The sequence below is a fragment of the Athene noctua genome, chromosome 2, assembly GCF_965140245.1.
Source record: "Athene noctua chromosome 2, bAthNoc1.hap1.1, whole genome shotgun sequence".
NCBI classification, from domain to species: Eukaryota; Metazoa; Chordata; class Aves; order Strigiformes; family Strigidae; genus Athene; species Athene noctua.
Window position 1 is genome coordinate 158,774,535 of NC_134038.1, and position 22,800 is coordinate 158,797,334.

The 22,800-nt window shown below is 36.9% G+C and overlaps 1 protein-coding gene across 1 annotated transcript in view; it reads right to left on the reverse strand.

Moving 5' to 3' along the window:
• The window catches only part of CNTNAP2 (contactin associated protein 2), a 1,190,827-nt gene that overhangs the window by 360,490 nt on the left and 807,537 nt on the right, over positions 1-22,800 (reverse strand). The window contains exon 13 of the mRNA XM_074900878.1: positions 1,588-1,788. Coding sequence (XP_074756979.1) covers positions 1,588-1,788 — 201 coding nt within the window. The remainder of the gene's footprint in view (positions 1-1,587; positions 1,789-22,800) is intronic.

The window sequence follows — 22,800 nt, forward strand, 5'->3', positions numbered from 1 at the left end:
CTCCTTAAAGAAATTTTCAGTAAGTTATTATTTTGTGTGCTGCTTAATTGTTCTTTTAAATCTAGAAGCTAGGGCAAACATCTGCAATTACAGTATACAGTTCTTTTTTTATAACATAGATATATACTAACAAGTGCAATTTGGTCCTGAAATAACAGTCTTATACATTTAATGAAGGAGAATCTAATGCTACTTTGTGTAAACTATGAGCTTTCTATGCACGTTATCTCCAGCTCCATCCCCAAGTGAATTTGCCTTCTAAATACCTGCCCAAAGATACATCCACATACTACTCTTCTGAAACATACGCAAGCAGAGAGCTTGTATCCATCAGCAGAGTCTAATCACAATGTTTCTAGTTATGAACATGATTCAGGATCCTCTACATTAAGGCCCAAGAAAGAAGAAATCATTTGCCACTTTGCAGAGTCTCTGTGTTACGCTAAATTAAGTAAAATAATAGCAACAGAGACAAACCATGCATTAGAAATAGTTCAAAAACATCAGGGAGGAGGGAGAGAAGTAACAAGCATTACAGTATCTATTAACCAACTGAATGCTTATGGAAATAGGGATAAGATGCACATGCATGCTAAATGAATCCTTATCTATAGCACCATAAGACAATACACCATAATAAATTCATGAGGGGAAGCAGCTTAAAGTATAACGCTGTAAGCACCCAGCCATTAGTCTCATCTGAAATGCATTTTAATTGCTCCTATCACAATGAACTCATTTCACAGTCACAAAAATGTGTTATATGATTCCACTTATAACCCAGTCTTCATTAAGTACCATTAAAGATTTATTTAACATCAAATGCTATCATACACAATTAGAGCATAGATGAAGTACTATGTTCATATTAAAAGAATTTCTAAAAATTGAATCCATTCTTTGTGTGCTGTTTTACTGATTCTGGAACAACTAATACTTTTGTCTTTATCGGTTACATGTAAGACTTGTTGAGGAGGCACATACAGCAAGCACCACTAGGACTGTTCTCTTCCAGTAAAGCTACACATCAAAAGGAGAAACTTAGAATGAATTTACTTATGGGTAATAGCATATAGTATTTCTCACACAAGCACATTACTGACCATGCCAATCTCTACAATGTGTAAGGCATCTAATTACACACAAATACTCTGTGTTTAAGAAACTGCTTCAGAGATATTAGTGGGAGAATTCCAACTCTCATTCAGCCAGTGCCCTTCCTGACTGTAACATACCAAAACTGACAACCAGAAAACCAGGATAAAGTTCAAAGCAATTTTTCAATGCCCCTATTGATTAAACTTTCAAAGTTACCTTGTTCACAAAAAGCCTCCAGCTTTAAGGAGCAACAGATGTGAGAAAGAACACACAGATTCGTGGCGCAACAAAATTCATTTTAGCAGTAAGCAAACAGGCAAAACTTCTAAGAAAGTAATTTCTTCTGTATTTCCAATTATTTACCTCTTTGTGAGCTTCAATGAAGAAGAACAAAGTATGTTCACTGAATGGACCGGTCTAATACCTGTTGAACTGTGCAGATAAAGTTCTTTAACAATGTATTTAATTGATAACCCATTCTCAGCCTACCTGGTGTATTCAGCAGCCGGGACATCTTGCAAGAATAGGAGATAAACTGCTCGCAGTATTCAGCACTACTGGTAATGGCAGAGATCTGGTCCATAGTTGCACTGTAGTTGAGCTGCAGCACAGATAACTTCTCCAGGCTGTTGCCTCCCATAGAAGTCTGCATTTGCAGATCATGGTACACAGTCGTCCATACTTTATCCTCTGAAAGAGAGGGGGGAAAAGACAAGAATTGGTTAGAAGCAGACAGTGGAACTGAATTAAAATAAATTTAGGCCTTTGACAAAAGATAAAAGTATTCTGCAACACAATTTTGAGGGGGTAGTGGGGAAGAAGGGCACTGCACATGAAAAGTCATTGTGTGAGAGCATAGTTCCAACAACTGTGAACCGATGAAAAGACAAAATCCTGATTACCTTTGTAGATTTGGTAATTAATATACTGTGTGAGGAGACTTCCTTGAACGACTGGTGCTAATAGTGACGTATGGAACCAATAAGGATTAGCTTTGATCAGAAATTGATTAGAAGGACACAGGGCTGATGTGCCAAAAAATCAAGGTTTTTATATGAGGAAAATTCACTGTGCATGATAAGTTGCTGTGGGCTGCAGAGCAACACTGCTTTGCAGTTCTCTAACAACAGGGATGCACCAGATTCTTACATGATTGCATAATTTAGTGATTAATACTGACAACACTGTAGTTTATCAAGGTTTCCACATTTTTACCCAAGCTGTGTTCCTAGGGTAAACCAAAATTACTGCTTACTGACATTTGAATATTTTACAATAGCAGGACCATATGACCTCATTGATTGTGGTTATGGTACAGATATCAGCATAAGAAATAATAGAAGTAGGAGGCGATGGAAATATAAAAGCTTCTGTTTAGTTGTGAGAAGACAAAAGGAAGGGGGAAGGACAACTTCATTTTGGTGATAAGAAACACAGCAGCACTGGTTGAATCTCAACACTTCCCACAGCCTATTGCACATACAAAAAGTGTATAATATCTAGCCTACAACAGACTTTGTATGCGTTATACTGCTTTAAACTACTACACAGCAAGTCACTAGAAGTGTTACTGTGTGTCATTTGTAGTTAGCAGAGGAGATTTAAGATGAGATATCATAATAATGAAACAACACACTCCACACTCCCCTTGCTGGAAGATTTGTGGAAGTTGGAAGGTAGTTTAGAAAGGAAATAAAGAAAAGTCACAGCAATTTTCCTGTTACAGACCAACCATTACTTTTTCTTAGAGGGACATTACACAGAAATGAACCAAAATGAAAAATATATTATCTGAGAAAGACATAGGGTTTCAGAGTTGAAACAATGAAGAATTCAGTCAATATTAGTCATACTGTCTTCCTCTAAGACTACTGTTATATCACTTAGGTGTGAAGAACTTTTAAATACAAGTTGACTAGCTACCAGTGTAAAAACCCGCTATCTCAGCTGATACTTACTATTCATATTGTCCATCTCAAATAGCCAAGAACTGAAATAGGTCAATCCTCCTGTGTTAATAAAACCCAGAAAAATCTCTATTTTCTATAGATTATCCTTTGGCATATTACCACAAAGCTTCCTAGAAGTGAATCAGGTTTTGTCACTAACATTTATCACGTCTAGTTCTTTTCACATATTGCTTTTCTTTTTTTCTTTTAAATTTTCTTTCTGCCATTTTATATACATCTAATACCGAGGGACAAGTCAAAGAAATGTGTCTTAGACTTGCAATGGGAACTGTGGAACCTTAAAAAAATCTGTAAGAATATATTCTGGTGCCTTGAACTGCCTTGCACAAAAGCCCTGTTTCCCAGATGAGCCAGCCAGGCCTTTGTCCCAGACAATGCAGCTGTTCCTGTAGAGCAACACCACTGACCACAGTCATCCTTCAAGAGATTCAGAGACTAAAACATGCCATGCTGCTAACTTCACTGTATTTATCACAAGAACAGATTCTCCAGGGAGATCATCTGGCAGTTTGAGAGAACACTAATTCACCTGACAGATGTGCCTTACAGCAATAAAACCCATAAACTATAGTACATAGCAGTATGTTTTTAATTCATCTATGTAAATCTCATACCTGTTAACGCAAATCTCTGAGTCATTCTAAAACTTGTGGCCTGATACTGTGCTTCATTATTTTCACTACATGAAAATACTTTGATAAACTGGAGCATATTCAAAAGTGCTTCGGTTCTTCTTCACCAAGTTCACAGAAATGTGCTTACATACACTGATGAGGTTTGGGTGTGACCCAGAGTAAAGTTATCTTCTCATGTTATGATTTTTCTTATCTCTGGGACTCTGTACTCCACCTTATTTTCTAGCCTTAATTTTCATTGCATAGTGTCAGGCTATTTTGGATTACATGGAGTCATGTGGACCCATGTGTTCGTAACTGATATGGTGCAAGTCTTTCTAATCAAATGTTCAGAGATAAGGCAAGCAAAGCGGACGGATCCTCCACAGGGAGTATGTACACTAGCCAAATGCGATGAAATTCAGCAGGTATGTAAGATGGTTATTATGTTAATATTCATAACCTTAGTCCAAAGCTCTATATTAAACACAATACTATTCTTGCACCAAGAAAAAAAAAATGGAAAAAAAGAAAAGGCAGGGGAAAGGAAGAAGAGGAATTCTTATTTCTGTATTGCTTTAATACCACTCCCTGAGGATAAATTTATAATTGTCACCTGTCAAGTTATACAGAGAATACAACACAGTTTTTCTGAGAGTCTGGGATGGAAATTTACTGCAGATTCATTTTCAAGAAAGGATTGAGATAGTTTATACATTCACTGATAGCAATGTCTCATTTTTGGCAGAAAACATGTAAGAGCTGTAACGTGTTAGTAAGGCATATACTAGGCCAGGCAGAGCTTCATCTTTGAGCCAGCAAAGACTCCTAGACTATTGCTAAGCCACAGGAATGTTATTAGCAATAGGAGCTGCATTAGGCATTATGTCTGTGAAGGACATTCCTTTTGGATACTGGATTCTAGCTAAGCCAACCCTGACGTTTTGCCTCCCAGTGGAAGAGGTTCAGGCTTTACTGTGGCACACTGTATGAAAGAATCTAGAAATGTACTCATGGATGGATCTAGATTGCTTTTGTGTCTGTCAAGCGTATACTCTGAACACTTCAGGATCCTTCTGTTGAAGTACAGGTACTGCCAATGGATAAAAGTTTGTTGCAGCTTGTAATGTATATATACATATATGTGTATACATACATACGTGTGCATACAGTCAGCAACCATTTCTAGAAAAGCATCTCAATCTCTTCCTGCTGTCTAGAAGATGATGGGAGATTGATTAGAGTACACCTGGCCAGTTACTGGAAAGAACTCTAGCCCCCATTTCACCTTCAACTAGTTGATAGAGTGGCTCAAATGACTGAAAAGCACTTGAGCATAGTAAAGAAAAATTTACTGGCTTACCAATGCACAGGGCAATCTCACTGGCAAGCCTGAAATCCGTTATGTCACACTCACAATGCACATAGGATAGATGCAAAGGACACATAGAGGCTGACAATTACTTGACATTCAGCAAGCTGGCTTGTCCAGAATCTGTGAGCTGAAAGGTCTGTGCCCACAGGTCAGGCACAGAGAGAGTGTAGAGAAAAAGCTGTGGCTGGTGTACAGGAAGGAAGCTCCTTGTTTGGGTGGTGGATTTTACACTCTTCACACATTTTTCTGATTTAACTAAAAAGCTCTGCCACCAGGCATAGACTGAGACAGTCTGGGATGACAGGCTCTTTCCTCAGCTGGAAAAACACATTGACAGTGTAACATGGATGCAGCCAAAAAGCCATCCCCCCTCCGCACCAAGAGCAGACTTATGCATCTCATACCCTTATGCTACTGGGGTCAGCCTTAAGATGTCTGGAAAGACTTAAAGGAAAATATTGCCAGGCACAAATCTCAACCTTATGTATTGCGTGCTGATTACAAACTGCTTTTTCCCTTTTAGTCTTAACTATTTGTTAATGTGATAATACTTCCCATGGAAATCAGCTACACATTTATAGATTGAAAATAATGCCAACTTCTTCATTTATGGTTCCAGTTTCTCAAAACCTGCTTGAGACCACTCTTCAGAAACAGTGAATGAGTAACCTGCTTGCAGACAATTTCCCTACAGAAAAGGTAATGCAGATAATTCATAATAACTCAAATACCTGTATTATCACCATTTATGGAATTATTCCCATGTACCTGAGAACAGAATGTGGTAGTCATAGTTAATGTATCAAAATCTGGAACAAAAGCTACTTCTCATTTTCTGTCAATAGTACACAGAAATCTCATTTAAGGTACACGGAAGTGAAAAATCTGGCCTAGCTAACTGTAATTTGAAATATATTCCTGGCAATTACAGTCACCACAATATTGGTACAAGCATTCCCCTAATACACTGGCAATTATTTTAAGAAGCATAACATATGGCTATTTCTAACCACAAGTGTTTAGAGACAATTTGTTGGTCAGAGCTGAGTATATGACTTCTGTACAGCCAAGCACACCTTTAAAGATCAGACATCGCTTCACAGTTAGAATGCTGTTAAGTAGCATCATCTATAAAACATTCTATGTGCTTATGACCTTTGTTATTCAAATTAAAAACGGTATTAAAATGAATTCATGTTGAGAGTAGTTATTAATAATTGAAGGATAATTATAGTATTCTCATAATATTTCTTTATCGCAGACATATTAACAGGAAGTTAAAAGCTAGTGTTTAAAGGAAATCCAAGTATGTTTTAAATTACAAAAATGCAATAGCATTACAGAAAAGGGTGTAAGAAAAATTTAAAGTAAGGGAGAGAAACAAATGGGGTTGTTTGTGATATTGCATGGGACAGTCACCATTTTCTGGAGGCTCGGGTAATGTACTTCTGCACCTCAGCCTACTGTGTAGTGCTTTTTTTGAGGCTGGTCAAAATACCCTAGTCCAGTGAGTTGTTCAGTTAGTCAATATAAGTGCTAGGCTTGGCCTTGAATGGGAAATGCATATAGAGCCACAGAACTTTGGAAAAAGACATGGGAGTCGAGCAAAAAAGTACACAGCAGAAAGCTTCATGTTTATGTACAAGTCACGCTTATGGTCAATCTCACATCATTAGCTCATAAAACCCAAGAGACTTCTCAGCTGTGATGTAGTTTAAGGAGCTAGGCTGGATAGCGATAGTTTCCTTTCATATCACAATAACACTGAGAAGACAAGAATTACCTGATCTGCTGACCTGACTGAAGAATATACAATCATAATCAGGTAAAGCACCACTGCTAATTGGATTAACTGAATTCTATTTTTACCTGAAGTTAATCCTTTGCACAGATTTCAATTAATTTCAGACAAATCAAAAGTTGGGGCAGTCTGCATTATTCCTTTATGAATTTATTCTAAGACAGACTGATTTTTAAACAGAGCACTTAAAAAACCCCAAACACTTCTTAGCCCTATTGTAAGAAAATTATTTACTTGTGAAGTCTCAGAAAAGGAATTCTGTCACTGAGTGCTATAAATGTGGGGTTGATCCATTATACTTTCCTTACAAACAATGCTGTTGAACCCTAGTTTTAAGTGAAGAACAGAATGCAATGTAGATTTGCAATAAGCTGGTTTTGTAGCAAAGTGAACCAGGAAAGTAATGTATGCATTGAAAATGTAGCATCTGTCCCACTCTGTCCTCTCTTCCCCTCTAACTGTCCATATTTTAAGACAAAGGGACAGACTTTTGCCTTCAGTGGAAGAGACTGGATACTTCCCGTACACACGGAAGCATTTGTTAGGCTGACACTAGCTTTCCCACTGGAGGACAGAGTACCAACACCAGCTAATTGCTAACACATCAGGAAGATAAGGCTCTCCCAGATGACCACCTCTTTATTCGAATGCATTTCTTCTTAGCTCTTTTTTAATGTTATAGAGTGTTCCAGTTGTACAGGAAAACAGATACTGTTTTTAGCTGTGAAGGAGCCACCTAAGGTTCTTTGAATAAAACACAGAAAACCAGTAACCATAGATTCTTAGCGAAATTCATAATGGTTTTCGCTAAGAACAATCTAATTAGATCCAAACTGCAAAGACATTTGATATAATTATAGAGAAAATAGGCTCCCTGTAATTTAGGCTATACATTACTCTATGGGGAAGCAATTCCTCTCCCTCAGACAGATATTACAATAAGATTAAATTCATTAATTTAAGAATGACTTTTTTTTTTTTTTAAAAAAAAGGGAAATGACCACCTATTTCCTCAAAAGGAAATTAAAGTCACATAATTTACTTTGCTAAAAACACCTTTCAATTTCAATGACTTATTTACACTCCTGCCCACTCACTAGTTGTTTTTCACTAATAAAAAGTGAAATGGTTGACTAATAAAATTAGTAATTATTAGTAATGATTCACTAATAAAAACTGAAATGAATTTTTAAATTTCCTTGATCATCAGCTATACAAATTATCGAATCAAATATTAACATAAGTGATTTTTCCCACTTCATCTTCAACATATTTTGTGATGGTGGTGATAGTATTGAACACTGTATCACCATCTATTTTCCAAATACTCAGTTTCTCCTGTTATTGAACGTTCCTCACTCATTTGCTTGGTGCTCACTCAAACAAGAAAACCTGCTTTTGACAAGAAAATCAGGTGATCTTTGGTAATGATAAGTAACTGGAAATAAGTTTGGAAAATAAACTTCAGAAAACATAATGCATGTATTCCATGGGTATGAACATGATTTTTCCCCTTTTATTTTACAGCTACAGTTATCATTCAGAACTTTTTTGGCATTAATGGGCTTATATTTTAAAGATATTATTTTATTAGATATTTTTAAGAAATCAGAAAACAGTTTTGTTTCTCAGAAAAGATCATTCTCTCTCTCTCTCTGATGAAACAGATCAGTGGCTTTTTTGATGGATGCACTTTCATGACCTAAAATTTGGCTGACACCTTGGTAAATGTCATCTGGTATGATTACTTTCATCATATTCAACCACACCTTGGTTCTTGGTTGAAGCCCTAGAGAAGATGGCTTTGAGAAAACCCGAGCATATCAAATAATTCATATTCCTTTGATGACTGTCATTATTTACAAGTCTAAAGGGAAAGATCGTTAAGTCCTCACTAATATTCATGGTGTGCTCTACCCATCAGCCCTAGGCAAAACGGACATGCTAGAAACTTCAACCCTCAACTCGATGGCATTTCTTCTAGCTGTCTTCTTGACGACTAACACAATAGTGGCTAATTACTTTTTACCCAGAATGTTGCTGACTGACAACAGTTTTACCCCAAGTTTCTTCCTGTTCAGCACACATACTTGTCATGAACTTGTAGGAAGACGAGTGAGGATAAGTGGTCTGTGCTGATGACCAGTACTACACTGCTGATATCTCTTACATATGTCCTCTTTAAATCAGCAGTGCATATGTAGCATTCATAACATGGAAGGAGCTAGCTGAAAGCTCGGTGAACATAAATATGTCAATACCTATGACAAAAACACGGGGAAGTAATTTCAAGATGTAATAAAAATTATATCCACCTCCATCTGCTGCTGGGTGCTCTGCATTCGTTGTTAAGAATTGATGCCTGTGGGCCCTATTGTATTACTAACTAGTATCTGACAACTGTATTACATCAACATTTAGGAATGTGTTTCCTTCACACATCAGCCTGGAGATAGCTCTTTACCAGACATCATGACTTTTACCATCATCAGTGCATTTGTTACTTCAAATTAGATTACTGCAATGTGTTCTACAATATGCTACACTACAAATCACTCAAGAAACTATACAAGACAGTGGACTGCCTTCTAGGGAGAATAAAAATTACAATCGTAATCGCCTCATATTATGAGATCTCCAATTTTATTTTCTGATAAGAACATAGTTGGTATTTCAATTTCTCTTGAAGTGTGTGGGATGGTACCACAACAGTCATTAGCAATGTGATTAAACTAAGCATTTTTTGCAGCAATGTTGCAGACACAAGATCTGATGCATACAATTGATGTAGAAAAAAATTACAGTAGACAATACCTTCTTCTCCCTCCTTCCCCCTCCCCCCCCTTTTTTTTAATATATCTCTCTATATATGTATATATATATAAATTTAAAACTATATAGAGCAATTTGAAATTAATTCTGCTACGGACTTTGAAAAAGCTACCATTCCTTTATAAAAATGAAAAATGTAGGTGCGATTGAAGTTAATGAGTGTTTTGACAGTCTTGCCTGAGATTTGCAAATGTCAGTTTTGCAGTAAAGTTACTCTGGTGATATGAATTCTAGTGCTCTCATCTTACTAATGCAGAAAATGGCGTTTAGATCAGAAAAATCCAATACCCAGAAGAAAAAAAAAAAAAAAGAGTAAAGAAAGGGTGTTATTATGGACTTAATTATATTGAAATCAATGTCAGTGAGATTTCTAATATATTTAGATGGGGAATAGGATCAGTCCCAGAATGTCATTTAACCATTTCTGCAGTAATTTTCTCCTTCTACTTTTCCTCACATTGTTTCTTCATCAAGATAATAATAAATCTTCAAATATAATTACCAGTTACTGATTGGGTATTTTAATTTTTACTTACAGACATTGTCTACTGAGACAATCAAACCATACACTTTCTCTTTCATAACAATTCAGCAAGAAAAAAACCTCTACTTATTTTGTGAACTTATTGTGATATTCATTGACTTAAGTTTATAATGATTTAAATCAATATACATAAATCACATGCTTTACAAGATATAGTGCAAAGAGGTGATCAAAGTAAAGTTTTCAGGGAACCAACTGTTATCAGATATGTGATAATTAAATGGTTGTTCCAACACAACTTGTTAGAAACCTGAAGGGACATTACTGAAGTTGTAAGCAGAGGACAACTTCTCTGAATTCCTAGAGATGATTTCAAATTATTCAACACAGTAGCATATACATAAATATAAAAAGCTAATGTCAAGAGTATTTCAAGAAACAGAATACAGATCACTCACGCCTTCAAAGAAATAAGAGTGCATCAGCTCAAAACATTATTATGCTGAAAATCAGTGCCTGGCAGGAAAAGCTCAAATCACATTTGAGCCCTAATGTAGAAAATCACCTTATATGGGTGTTAATAGAAACAAGAGTTTAAAAATGGTCATATATTGAAAGAAACAATAAATAATGAGACACAATACAGCCATATGAGGGAGGACTCGGATCATTTAAGGGCCTGGTCTAACAGATGGCAACTGCAGTTCCGTTCAGATTAAGGAACATTAAAGTCAAGAACAAAGGACATGAAAGAATTAACAGTAGGGTTGTTTTCAGCACAGTGAACAGAATATGGGCAAGGTTTGGAAATTTTTTCTACAGTTCAATAACTGAGAATCGACAACTGATTCTACCTTTTGGGTTGTGGCCTCATATACAATCTGGTATTATATAACTGGAAAGATCAAATGCATGTACCTCCCCTAAAGTGTCTTTCAATTCATTTCAGCATAGCCATGGGAGCATATGCACTTAACAGAACTCAACTACTGCCTGATTTTTTTCTTTTACAAAACAACATAGCACAATTCTTTAGCTATGATCCTAAACAAGACTTCTTAGAACCAGTTTAAAAAAAAATATTTGAAGGAATATCTTGAAGGGGTATTCAAAGCTTTCACTATGTTAACTTGAACCTTAAGAAACCATTTCCTGAACTATCTTGACTGAAAAGTCAGATCAATTTTCATTTCTAATTCTCCTGAAGAGGCAGAAAGAAAACTAATGCAGGTCTCAACTGTTAACACTAAAGAAACTTCACCTTTCTTTCTCCCGCCAGCTTTTGAGTGCTTGAATCATCGACATACTCTTCACTAATCCAACTTAATTCTCTCAAGAACAACATCTTCCACCCTCCTCTTTCCCATCCTGTCAGCTCCTCAGAAGAAGGAATACAGTGCTCTGAAGTAGCCTTTCTAATTATTGCATCAATAAACTGAATGTTAGGCAACCTCCTGAAAAGACTGGTGTGAAGAATTAAAAAAGACCTATTTTCATTAAGTAACCCATTCCATTTTCAAGAATGTATCTTCCTTTTTTCCTTTAGATACTGACTGTTTGGCTGTTTGCAACTAAACACTGGGAAAGAGAAATCTAGGTAGTTGTATTCCTAACCAATGTTCTTTTTCATTTTGCTTTCAAAAGGTGTCTCCACATTAGAGAAATTACAGTTCAAAGTTTTAATGGACACTCTTGATAATTTGTAATAATTTCATCATTATTCTGAATTGTATCAGCTGCATTTAAACTTTGGAATCCCATTTGAAGTTGGTGGGTAAACTTAAGCATGTTTTCTTGAGGCATCACCTAACTAAATAACAAACGCTACTGTCATATGTAGTTTAGTTTAACATCACATTTCTTGTTTTTTTGACATTTCAGCACTTGTTCATTAGAAAAGTCAAAAAACACTTCCATTACTTGTCACAGGATAGACAGTAGAATGAAGTTTAGTTACACTGTGACTGACAAAAGAATTTTGATGTCTTCAGTGTCTTTATTTCTAATCTCTCAAATGAAGCATGACTTAAAAATCCACAGTACATCACAGTGCTTTAGCGATTTCATTTGTCATAAAACAGCCATGCATTATTTTAAAACACATTCTATATAAAGCCTTTTTAGCACATCTGTGGTTTGAAATGTGGCAGAATGACATTAGGAGAAAAGAAAAAGCCAATTAGACTTCATACTAAACTCAGCAACTTTAGTAAAGTCTGGTTAAAAGTTTTTCCTTTCTTGAATGTTGTGATCTAGTTCTATCTCGATCTAAACCTAAGGTAGAAAACAGAAATCATAATTTGCTGTGCTAAATTATAGAAAAAGGCGTAGCTTGGTCCTGAGAAAAGACACATATACTTATGTGTAGTAAATGTCTCAAGTTTAATTCTTTTAATGAAAAAATTAAAAGTATATAACGATGAGGAATAAAGATCATGCTAGACTGACAAGAAAATTCTTCTGAATGTGAAATTTTTCACTTCCTCATAACCAAAGGATGTGACCTTCTCTTTTCCTCTCGTCTCAGCACCTACACAGTCATCATTACAACACTCTAACTCATTGCAGAGCACACTATTTCCACCTGAAGGGACAGAGTGTTTTCATACAAATGGTTCTGTTAAACAAGTATACATCAGCATCTTCAGAAACTCCAGCTATGCTTGCATATGTATCCTGTGAACGTAGTACCCTAAGTGTTATATACCACAAAGAAAGTGCTATGTAGAAACAACACTCTTAACAAACCCCAATGTTGTACCAGCCCCTCAAAGCATTTGAAAGTGTAGGTTTGCAATACAGTTAGGCATTAAGTAACACGTTTTTAATATTAACATGACAGTTGTAGCAAAAATCTGTGACCATTATGGCAAAAGTGTCAGGCAGAAGCGAACCAACCACTCAGAGCTCCAGTACACAGTGGTAAGGATTGTTGAAATAAATGTCAGAAGACCCCTCTGAATGTTAATGTTAATTAAGTAGGTTAATGATTTTTTAAAAATTCCTATAGATTTGTCATTTCTAAGTAATCTAGTCTATGCAATGAGACAGACAAGCATGCAATGAATGTTCACCACTGCACAAAGGCAGTTCATGCTAATAATAACTCTTGCCCAGGAATACTTGTGAGTCTACCCCATCTGTATCTACTCTGTCTAGCAGAAATGTCAGTCACCTGACACCTTAACAGTCTCAGTATCTCTTTTGGTTAGCATCCAGTTGGCTCAGCTGTTTGTTTATTAGATGCTCACTGTACAGCACAAGTAAGAGTTACCATTTCTGTGGTAATTACCAGAACAATATTAGCAATAAAGCATCGTCAGGTAGAAGCTAATGGTTCTGACAGAAACACATTTGATCTAGACCCATGAGTAGTAAGTGCAAGAAAGAGAGCTCTGCATGCTCAGGCTTTGGAGAGCTAAGTCAGCTTCACCTTTCTAACTCTTCCAACTTGCCTGCCAGGCAGTTTCTGTGGAGTATCATGCCTCTATGAGAGAACTAATTCCTCTTCACAGACTATTGCTAAGAAAAAGGAAATCCAACTGAGCAGTGATGGTCCTTGATCTCTGATACAGTAATTTACAACACTGCCATTTCCAATTGTTTTGTGACAGTATTTTGTTCTATTACTACTGACAAATATATTTAATTTTCTTTTATGACTACTGACAGGTTTATTCCATTGCAGTCAGACAATGTTGGTCTGAAAGAAAATCTACAGCAATTTCTATTTGTGATGCACAAGTGCATCCCGAAGTGGGGAAAAAAAGCTAGTCTCTTTGGAGAAATATCTCAAGGCTTAGGGTACCGCTTTGGCAAAAACCACAATAATAATTTTTGGAATGGAATAATTCATTCTCACTGATTTTCCTAAACTGCTTACTATTGAATGCTTCAGTGTGTGTAGAGTTAGTCTCATAAATCTCATCTAGGATAATGGAAGATCATTACCTCAATAGTTCCCACTCAGGGAAGCGTGTCCTGACACATACTAGATAAAGCCAATATTTTCATGCTCCCTGAGAAAAAGAAAACTTGGGCTTAGCAAATGGAAAAAACCCTAAAGCAGGAAGGATAAAAATCATGTTAATTCTGGATTGTAAACATGAACTCTAAACACAGTAAAGCAGACACAGACAACTAACACGCCACTGAAATGCCAAGTTGCATCCTATCTTACATAGTCAGATTCAGCTTACAGTACATGAGTGGAGGGAGATCCTTACACTTAGCAGCTGAGACTCTCTAAACAAGAGACTTGGTTGGCATGATGTGCAGGTTTCCATTCCAAATCTGAAAGTTTGCTCTATGGAAGTTCTCCAGCTGTAGTTGTTCCCTACTCACTGCACAAGGTCTCACAGACTCCTTCTTATCTTTTACCCCTGTTGGCTGGACTATGCTCACTAAACCATGTGGAATGCTATATCATTGGTGTGCTTTTAAGTTGTAACAATTTTATTCCAACCATTCTTCATATTCTGATGTTATGGAGCAAGTGATAATCTCAGTAGGTTGCAACCAACTCTGGTTCTCTCATGAAAATTCCTCTTTGATGTTCATAGATGTAAGTGGTATCTTCATGGCATCTTTTAATTGACTGCCATATTTTCAGAAGAAGTGCTGCTTCTTCTGAAAAGTGACCTTGCAGATAAGTGGCTTTGGCATAAAAAATGGCCAATTCCCAGATGATCCTAGTATTAAGTCCCTTTCATTCTTATTGCCATCACCCTAGTCTTTTTCCACAGTTCTCTCTGTCTCCCACAGTGTGGAACGGAATTGAAGGTGAGTTTCCAGCATACTTCTAATGCTGCCCTGAAATCTGTACTAAGTACCTATTCTGGAAATTAGTTAAAATATTGTCTGTATATTCACATCATAGTTATTGCACATTCTTTTTTTTTTTTTTTTTTTTTTTTTTTTGTAGAAAAGCACTAAGACTAATTCTAAGTGATAAAATGCAAATATGTATGTAATCTTGGGATTTACTAGGAATGTTCAAAGACAGCCTTCACAGAAACTCTTCATAACACTGTAAATTCACAGTCCTACAAAATCTGCACTAACTTCACTTGTTAATAAGTCCTGTGAGGGAGTCAAAGGAGACTCATTCTGTACACCTCTTGCCTGTGTAGGAAAACTACATCAGCAGTATTTTCCCTCTCTGTGTATGCATACGTACAGAACAAAATGGATGTCTACGGTGGCTTATTCGTTGCCCAAATAATTTCTTTTTAAAAAACATCTGTCAGAGCATACAGGAGGAAGCAAGAAAGCCTGTTTTTTTTTTAACAGCAATAGTGACAACACAGCTAACCTGCCCTTCTAGGTAAATTAATTTAGAGAATTACACACCAGTGTGCAGCATTGCACGCTGAATACTGGTTGGTAATTCTAGAATGGAAAGAATCTCTCTTACCTATTTTAAAAATGTAATCTTTTCATCACTTGATTATCTATCTCAGTAGTAAGTGAACTTCTACAGCATTTGCCTTTTGAACGGGATTTTAAATGTTTCCTTTAAACTAATCTGCTCTGTGATCTTTTAGTTACATTGATTTCAGTTTCAAAGAAAATGACAACAAAAAGAATACTTAGAAAGGGTAGGTGGTTTTCTTCCTAGTCCCACTGTCTGTCAACAAGACAAGAAAGCACTAGCAGTTAGAAACAACCAACTCTGAGTACGACTTGCTGAGAAGCCATACTTTGAAGTGTTATTTAAGGACAGGGAAGGGGGAAGAACATATGAGAAAGTATTTCTGTGTGCCAGAAATCCCCACTTGAACCTAATGACTCACACGTTCCAGGCTTTGACACAGTACAGCTGGATCACTGGACTTGTTCCTCAAAGCCCACAGAGAAGCTTTCCCAGGGATATAGGCAGAAACATACACACCCCCAACTTCTCTATCTACCCAAACAACAGAAAAACCCTACAGAGAATATTATCATCAAAATAAAATAAAATTTAAAAATCCCCATCATTTCAGTGACAAATTAACTCGACTGAAGTAATGAAAAGCAGAACCAAAACTTTTACAGAAAATACAAGCTTTGTTTGGGCTTTCAGTAATGTTCTCTACAGAAGCAATTTTCTAGGGATAACTGAAGCACACCACTGGCCTGAAGCAGCTTGCGCTAGCGTGGCCAGCAGGGACAGGGAAGGGATCTTACCCCTGTACTCGGCACTGGTGAGGCCGCACATCGATTCCTGTGTTCAGTTTTGGGCCCCTCACTACAAAAAGGCCATTGAATGACTCGAGCGTGTCCAGAGAAGGGCAACGGAGCTGGTGCAGGGTCTGGAGCACAGGTCTGATGGGGAGCGGCTGAGGGAACTGGGGGGTTTAGTCTGGAGAAGAGGAGGCTGAGGGGAGACCTCATCGCCCTCTACAGCTCCCTGAAAGGAGGGTGCAGAGAGCTGGGGATGAGTCTCTTGAACCAAGTAATAAGTGACAGAACAAGAGGGAATGACTTCAAGTTGCTCTAGGGAAGGTTTAGACTGGCTATTAGGAAGCATTTCTTTGCAAAAGGGGTTGTTGGGCGTTGGAATGGGCTGCCCAGGGCAGGGGTGGAGTCCCCATCCCTGGAGGGGTTGAAGAGTTGGGTTGACCCAGCGCTGAGGATCTGGTGGAGTTGAGAACGGTCGGTGTCAGGTTAATGGTTGGACTGGAGGAGCTTCAAGGTCTTTTCTAACCTAGATGACTCTGTGATTCTGTGCTGACTTCTTCAAATCTCCATAGGGCACATGTGTGTGGGAGTGAATCCAGAGCTGAATGTTTGCTTCTAACACTCACAATAACAGTTTAAGGTAGATGGTACCCTTCATCGTCCTATTTACAACTGTCACTTTTTTCTTCTCCCCCAGTTATGGACATACTTCTTGAAACATAGGCTTCCGGGCTTCTGCAATGCATAAAGAGTTCTAAAACTATTTGTTTTCTAATTTCTGTTCAGAGCTCAGTTTCCAACACATGAGGAATATTTTCTGATAGCAGATTATGTCAGAATTTTTATCTCCTCTTTGACCAAACAATTTGGTAAAACAAAGATTCTGCTTTATTTTGAACTCCTTCTGCTATGTCACTCTTCAATGCCAATTTGTTCTCATTCTTTGAGGTCAGTGCACATTTAGGTACCTTATGCCTGATGTATGGATGCTCTGTGATGCTCATGCTCCAACTATGAGCACCTGAAATACATTAAAAGGATGACAGCACATAGACTTTTATTCCTATATTCTCTTATATGATGCTCCAGAGTTTGTGGTGGAACAAGAAGAAAGAATGGGAAGAAACAACAAAAAAAAAAAGTAGTGAGACAGTAGGAAATGTTTCTATTACTTGGTGACTTGAAAAGCTACCTTAAATGCCAGTGATAGTTTGTCCTCTTTTGAAACAGAGCAAATCAAGAACCTTCTTCTGGGGGCAGACTTTACAAGGTGTTTTTAATTTTATGGTTTAGATATTTTCTCTGCAGTCTGACACTGGGCTACCTTTTCATTTTGTATGCATGCAAGGGTCACTGGAGAAGATATCTAGAGTTATTCTAATATAATTTACAATCACATGATTCTAACATGATGTACTGCAAATCCCAAAGTTATGACACAACATTTTTGTTAGGACACATTTTTGTTTAGTGAAGTCATCAGATGTTGATTCACATCCTGTTTTCCCAAAAGATTCCACCTTTTTCATATTATGATGAGCTCTATGATTATTAAAACCTTCATCTCTGTGTGGAGACTGTTTCTATGGCAATGTGTTTTTAAGTTCTGAACACTACAGTAATAAAAACCCATCTCAACGTCACATGTCAGTCAGGTGTGGTTTTACCAGGAGGGCTAAGTAGCCTGTAGTCCTTTCCTCTTCCATCCTGAAAAGCCTGCCAGTATGGCAAACTCAACATGCTGTCACAGAACACAGTAACAGCCGACACTCACCCAGCCCTTGCCATCTAGACAGTGGCTTTAACCAGTCAAAATCAAGTAACTGTCAAGCATAGGAGTGCCTAACAACATCATTTTTCAGTTAACCTGAGGCAAAATCAAACAAATAAACCAAAACCCATTCTGATTTATTTCTGAAGGATTCCAGACAGCAAGCTGCATCTAATCGAGTCCAGATAAAGGCTGGCAATTGCAATCCGTGAACTGATTGAAGCTGAATGGAAATTTTACATCCAGATGGAAAACCAACCATGACCACCTTCTTACCAACAGTGCTCCAGAGCTCCAGAGCTCTACTGTGCCCCAGAGTATGCGGAAGAAAGGCACTAGACAAATTTATTGAGATACAGTTAAGTACCACAATAAGCATTTTCACAAGAAAGACAAATTTGACATAAATTAAAAATAATATAAAAGCTGAATGTAAAACAAAATTATGTACCGATGAAACCTAGAATATAAAAGACATGCCTTGTAAATAAGAACAGATGAAAAAAATAATCAATGAACTAAAACTGAGATGCAAGATGTTTCAGGCTACTTGGCAGATGAAGACATAAACACAGTCTGTTCTGTCTCCAGGTCTCTCATAGGTCTGTTCTTTTACTATGGTGCTAGGAGGATGACCTCACCTTACAAAGAAATTCTGCCATCAGAGGTGCTGCTCCTGACACGATGCTCTGATGCTTCAATGACTAATATTTTCCTTCTTCCTCAGTATCTCTTCTCCTTCATACTGAGAGTCTACCTTGATAAGTCAACTGGTCAAAAACAGTGGTTTAAATGGCTTGATGCTTTTACCCTTCCCCACACCCACCTTCATTTTTTTCTTTTTCTGTGGCCATTTCTGGTCTTGTTTCATCTTCAAAGAAATAAGCTTGCATACTCTGCCACAACAGCTTCAATCCATCTTAACTACTTGTTATTCTTTTTACCTCTCAAATGCCATTTTAATTTGAAAAAATGTCTCACAGACTCATTAAAAAGCCTCCAAAATAAAGCTCTACAACCGAAGGAAAAGTGTGTAAGAGATGCTGTTAAAAATCAAAACTTTGTTTCATATGTCACATTTGAAACACTGGAGCCATTTTTCCTTCCTGTATTTTAGGTAAAAGACTTTAAATACTTGTACTGGAAGCTTTCTGCAATGAGATTACACTGGGTAAGGTCTCTATACTTTTATTGTCATACAACTTACCATTGCCTTTGACAAAATTTTGTTTATTACCTTTAAAAGTGTGCCAATTTATTCTATTTGACTTAACAACTAAAAAATACTAATTCCTTCCTCTGTCAAACTGGAGAGTCTACACAGAAAAAAAAAAAAAGTCTTTATTTTTATTTATTGAATTAAATTGCTCAAAATTTTGTGTTTCATGTGCATTTATATATATTTGTATGAATAAAAGTTTTGGTATCTTGGAAGTTCAGTAAATCAGCAGTCTGGCAAAATGTCTCATCTGAAAAACTAATTGCACAGATATGTGCAATACAATTAAACATTTACCGCTGCTGGGGCACTTTTCATCAGTATGTAGTGATGGGTGGCACATTTATATTCATGCCATATGTTTCTACATATGTCATAGTAAAAAGCACTCCAGTGACCCACTATTTACAGAAAGAAGACAGAAAAATCCCAGGATACGACAGTTATGGTTGTTTAATGTCTACTCACAAAGTCACTGCAGTAATTATTACATGTGCCACTTCTGTTAAAAAAGCGAAGAGAGAGAGAAGAAAGGAAGGAGGAGAGTGGGTAGAGAAGCCACCCTGTACATTTGACCTTAATGAGGCAGGCTATGAATACGCATAATGATTTCTCAAAGTGTTTGAAGATGTGCAGCTTTAGGCAAAAGAACTGTACTAAAAAGGGGATAGGGTAAGTACCACTCAAATGGAGCCATTATGCTTGCAGCTATGTGGATCCTGAAATGAGATAAAAGCCACATCACAGAGGCATAATGAATTCAGGACCAATAGAAAGAATTAACTGACATATCTTCTGGTAAAAGAGCTTGTGAAACCTTTCAGTTCTGCTTTGTATCAGTGGTCTACATGACAAAGCAGAAGAAACAGCAGAAAGACTATGATTTCCCTGTCCTCAGCATAAAGCCTCCAGGAACTACAGAAGTGTTGGACTGCCTCTCCCATTGACATCTCATGCACGCATTAGGATAAATAACTAAGCACTTATGGTCCCTGTGTGTTGTTCCTCTGCTTATTCCTTACCCTCCACTCTGAAAATTCTTGCAGGACAAACGCACATACTGATATGACACCTTTTCCCCATCCTACTTGGGCTGAGGGGAAAGAAAAAATGGCAAGTAATATTAACTTATTTCTTGTGTCTTTCTCAATCGGACTGAAACAAAAACTGCTGGAGGAAACTGAATCAAGCCTAGAGATTCAGAAATACAATATATCACACAGAGCATGGGTTGGAAACTATAATATACCCAAAGTTTGCATCTTCCAACAAATAACTTAAAATAGCAGTTCTTTCCACTACAGCTACTGTTCTAACGACAATTAAAGAGAAAATAGGAAAGGCCTTAAACTGGATACTGAGATAGGAACCCTCCATCTTTGGAAAAACCTGCTTGAACGCAGAGTCTAAATTTGTACTGTGGACCTGCCTCTGAAAGAGGATAAGATCTTGGCCTTAAGGTGACAGAGCTTTGAAGAGTTCCCTCTTGGCCTAAGATCACAAGTCAGGCTAAACTGAAAAGCAGTCTAACTGTCAAACATTATGCCACATCACAGCTTCAAGGAATATTTTTCCATAAGTGCATTAGTTTGAAATATTCCAACTTTCCAACTCTAAAGATTTTTAATACTGTTTTTCATTATTAAAAAAAAAAAAAAAAAAAAAAAGCTCCCTAAAATTTACATAATTCCTATTGATAGGTTTTTGGGAAACTGCTGAACATCCATTGCAATGTCCTAGATTTTGAAAAGCTGCATTATTGCAGCAGGAATAGATACTTAGATGTGGTATTTCAAACATTTTAATTCCACTATGAGGAAAGAAAATGTAAGTGCTTGGTTCCTCTTCAGTAACAAACACAGCATTATCAGTACAAGGTTCATTTGGAGAAGAGGACAAAAGAATGGGGGAGCTCTGGGATTTCTGTGACAATACAGAGTAGTTTGTAGAGACCATAAATTGTTGTGGGGAGCACACACACATATGTATTTCTATGAGTTTGACAGCACTGTTGAATTGCCAGGACATCTCAGAAACCAGAACAAATTTTAGTTACTACAGCAACATCTGTGAAGGGCAGGGCTCATCAAGACATATGCCAGCTTACTAAGTTAAGACACACTAAAGATGGATATAGATTATGCTCAGAAATATGCCCAGACAGCTGTCTATTGCACCGTAATTTTCTGTTCTTTTTTTTTTTAAATAATTTTTGGACACATTTGGGAACCCTAACACTTTCTGACTATAGAATCTGTAGATGAAATGCTGACATAATGATAAAACAATGAAATCTGTGATTCAATATTTGTGGTACAGTACCCTCAAAAGGGTTAAAGGTACAATTTCTACATATACAATTTCAGTGGCTTTTCAGGGTATTGCTCTTGTCCCTGAAGATTTATAGTCAAGTGAGAGTGCAGCTTCTCTCCAACATTTTGCATCAGTAACTACAGTAAGTGTGAAAGCAGTGCATAACTGTTAAGTCACCTTTTTTTAGATGATGGATACTAGCTTTGCTAATAACCCTACCCTTGTGGACTTGTTTTCTCTAGGAACTAAAGTAGCAAGTTTCATTTTACATTACCTTTCTCATCACTAAGATGTTGTACTTGCTAGTTCCACCTGAATGAAACAAGGGATATTTAAAAAGTCTGTGAGCATCTTGAGTAGTAATTTAATATAGAGATGTGTGTTTAACAGAGTGGGTTAATAGGAACATTAAGATTTGACTCTCAGGATGGAGAGGGAACTAGTTAAGGATGTCTCTATTGAAATAAAATATCACTATTCTGTCACATGAATAAGTGTTTTTTTCATTTAGTACTCCACATACTATTCAGTGTAGCTAGATGTTAAGGTTACTTAGTTTCATGTTCACAAAAAAGTTAATTGTAATTTAGCTAGTTTAAGTTAGTTTTCAAAAACAGTGCTAGTAATACCATAAACCTGCACAATTTTGATGCTAAAATTATTTGAGAATTCTGCTTATTCTAATATGCTATAGTGAGTTTTGTTATATGACAAAATATACATCATTGCTACAGAGTTCTACAGAAACCTGTTATTGATGAAGCAAAGTGAAGGCCTCAAGTAATCTCATTTTGACTCTTCTCTAGTACATATATTACTGATAATAGCCTATATTTATTCAGAAAAAGATTTAGGGTGTTGTGAATTTTCTCCTGTAAACATAGTTCTTTACCCTCCAATGTCTTCAGTGCTTAAGATGACCACTAATTAAAATAAAATTAAAGCTGTACAGATACTGCCATGTATAGGTACTATATATATATAGAATACAGGCAATGTGTTTTACTAAGCTATCCAAGAACAATTGTGAGAGTGGCCTTCCAGCTTCAGAAGCAGAGATTAAAATTACTTCCCATCAATTTTCACATATTTCTTGCAGACTTTTGCATTTTAATGAAGAACTAGCTCTGTTAGGTTCTTATTTTTGAAATTCGAATA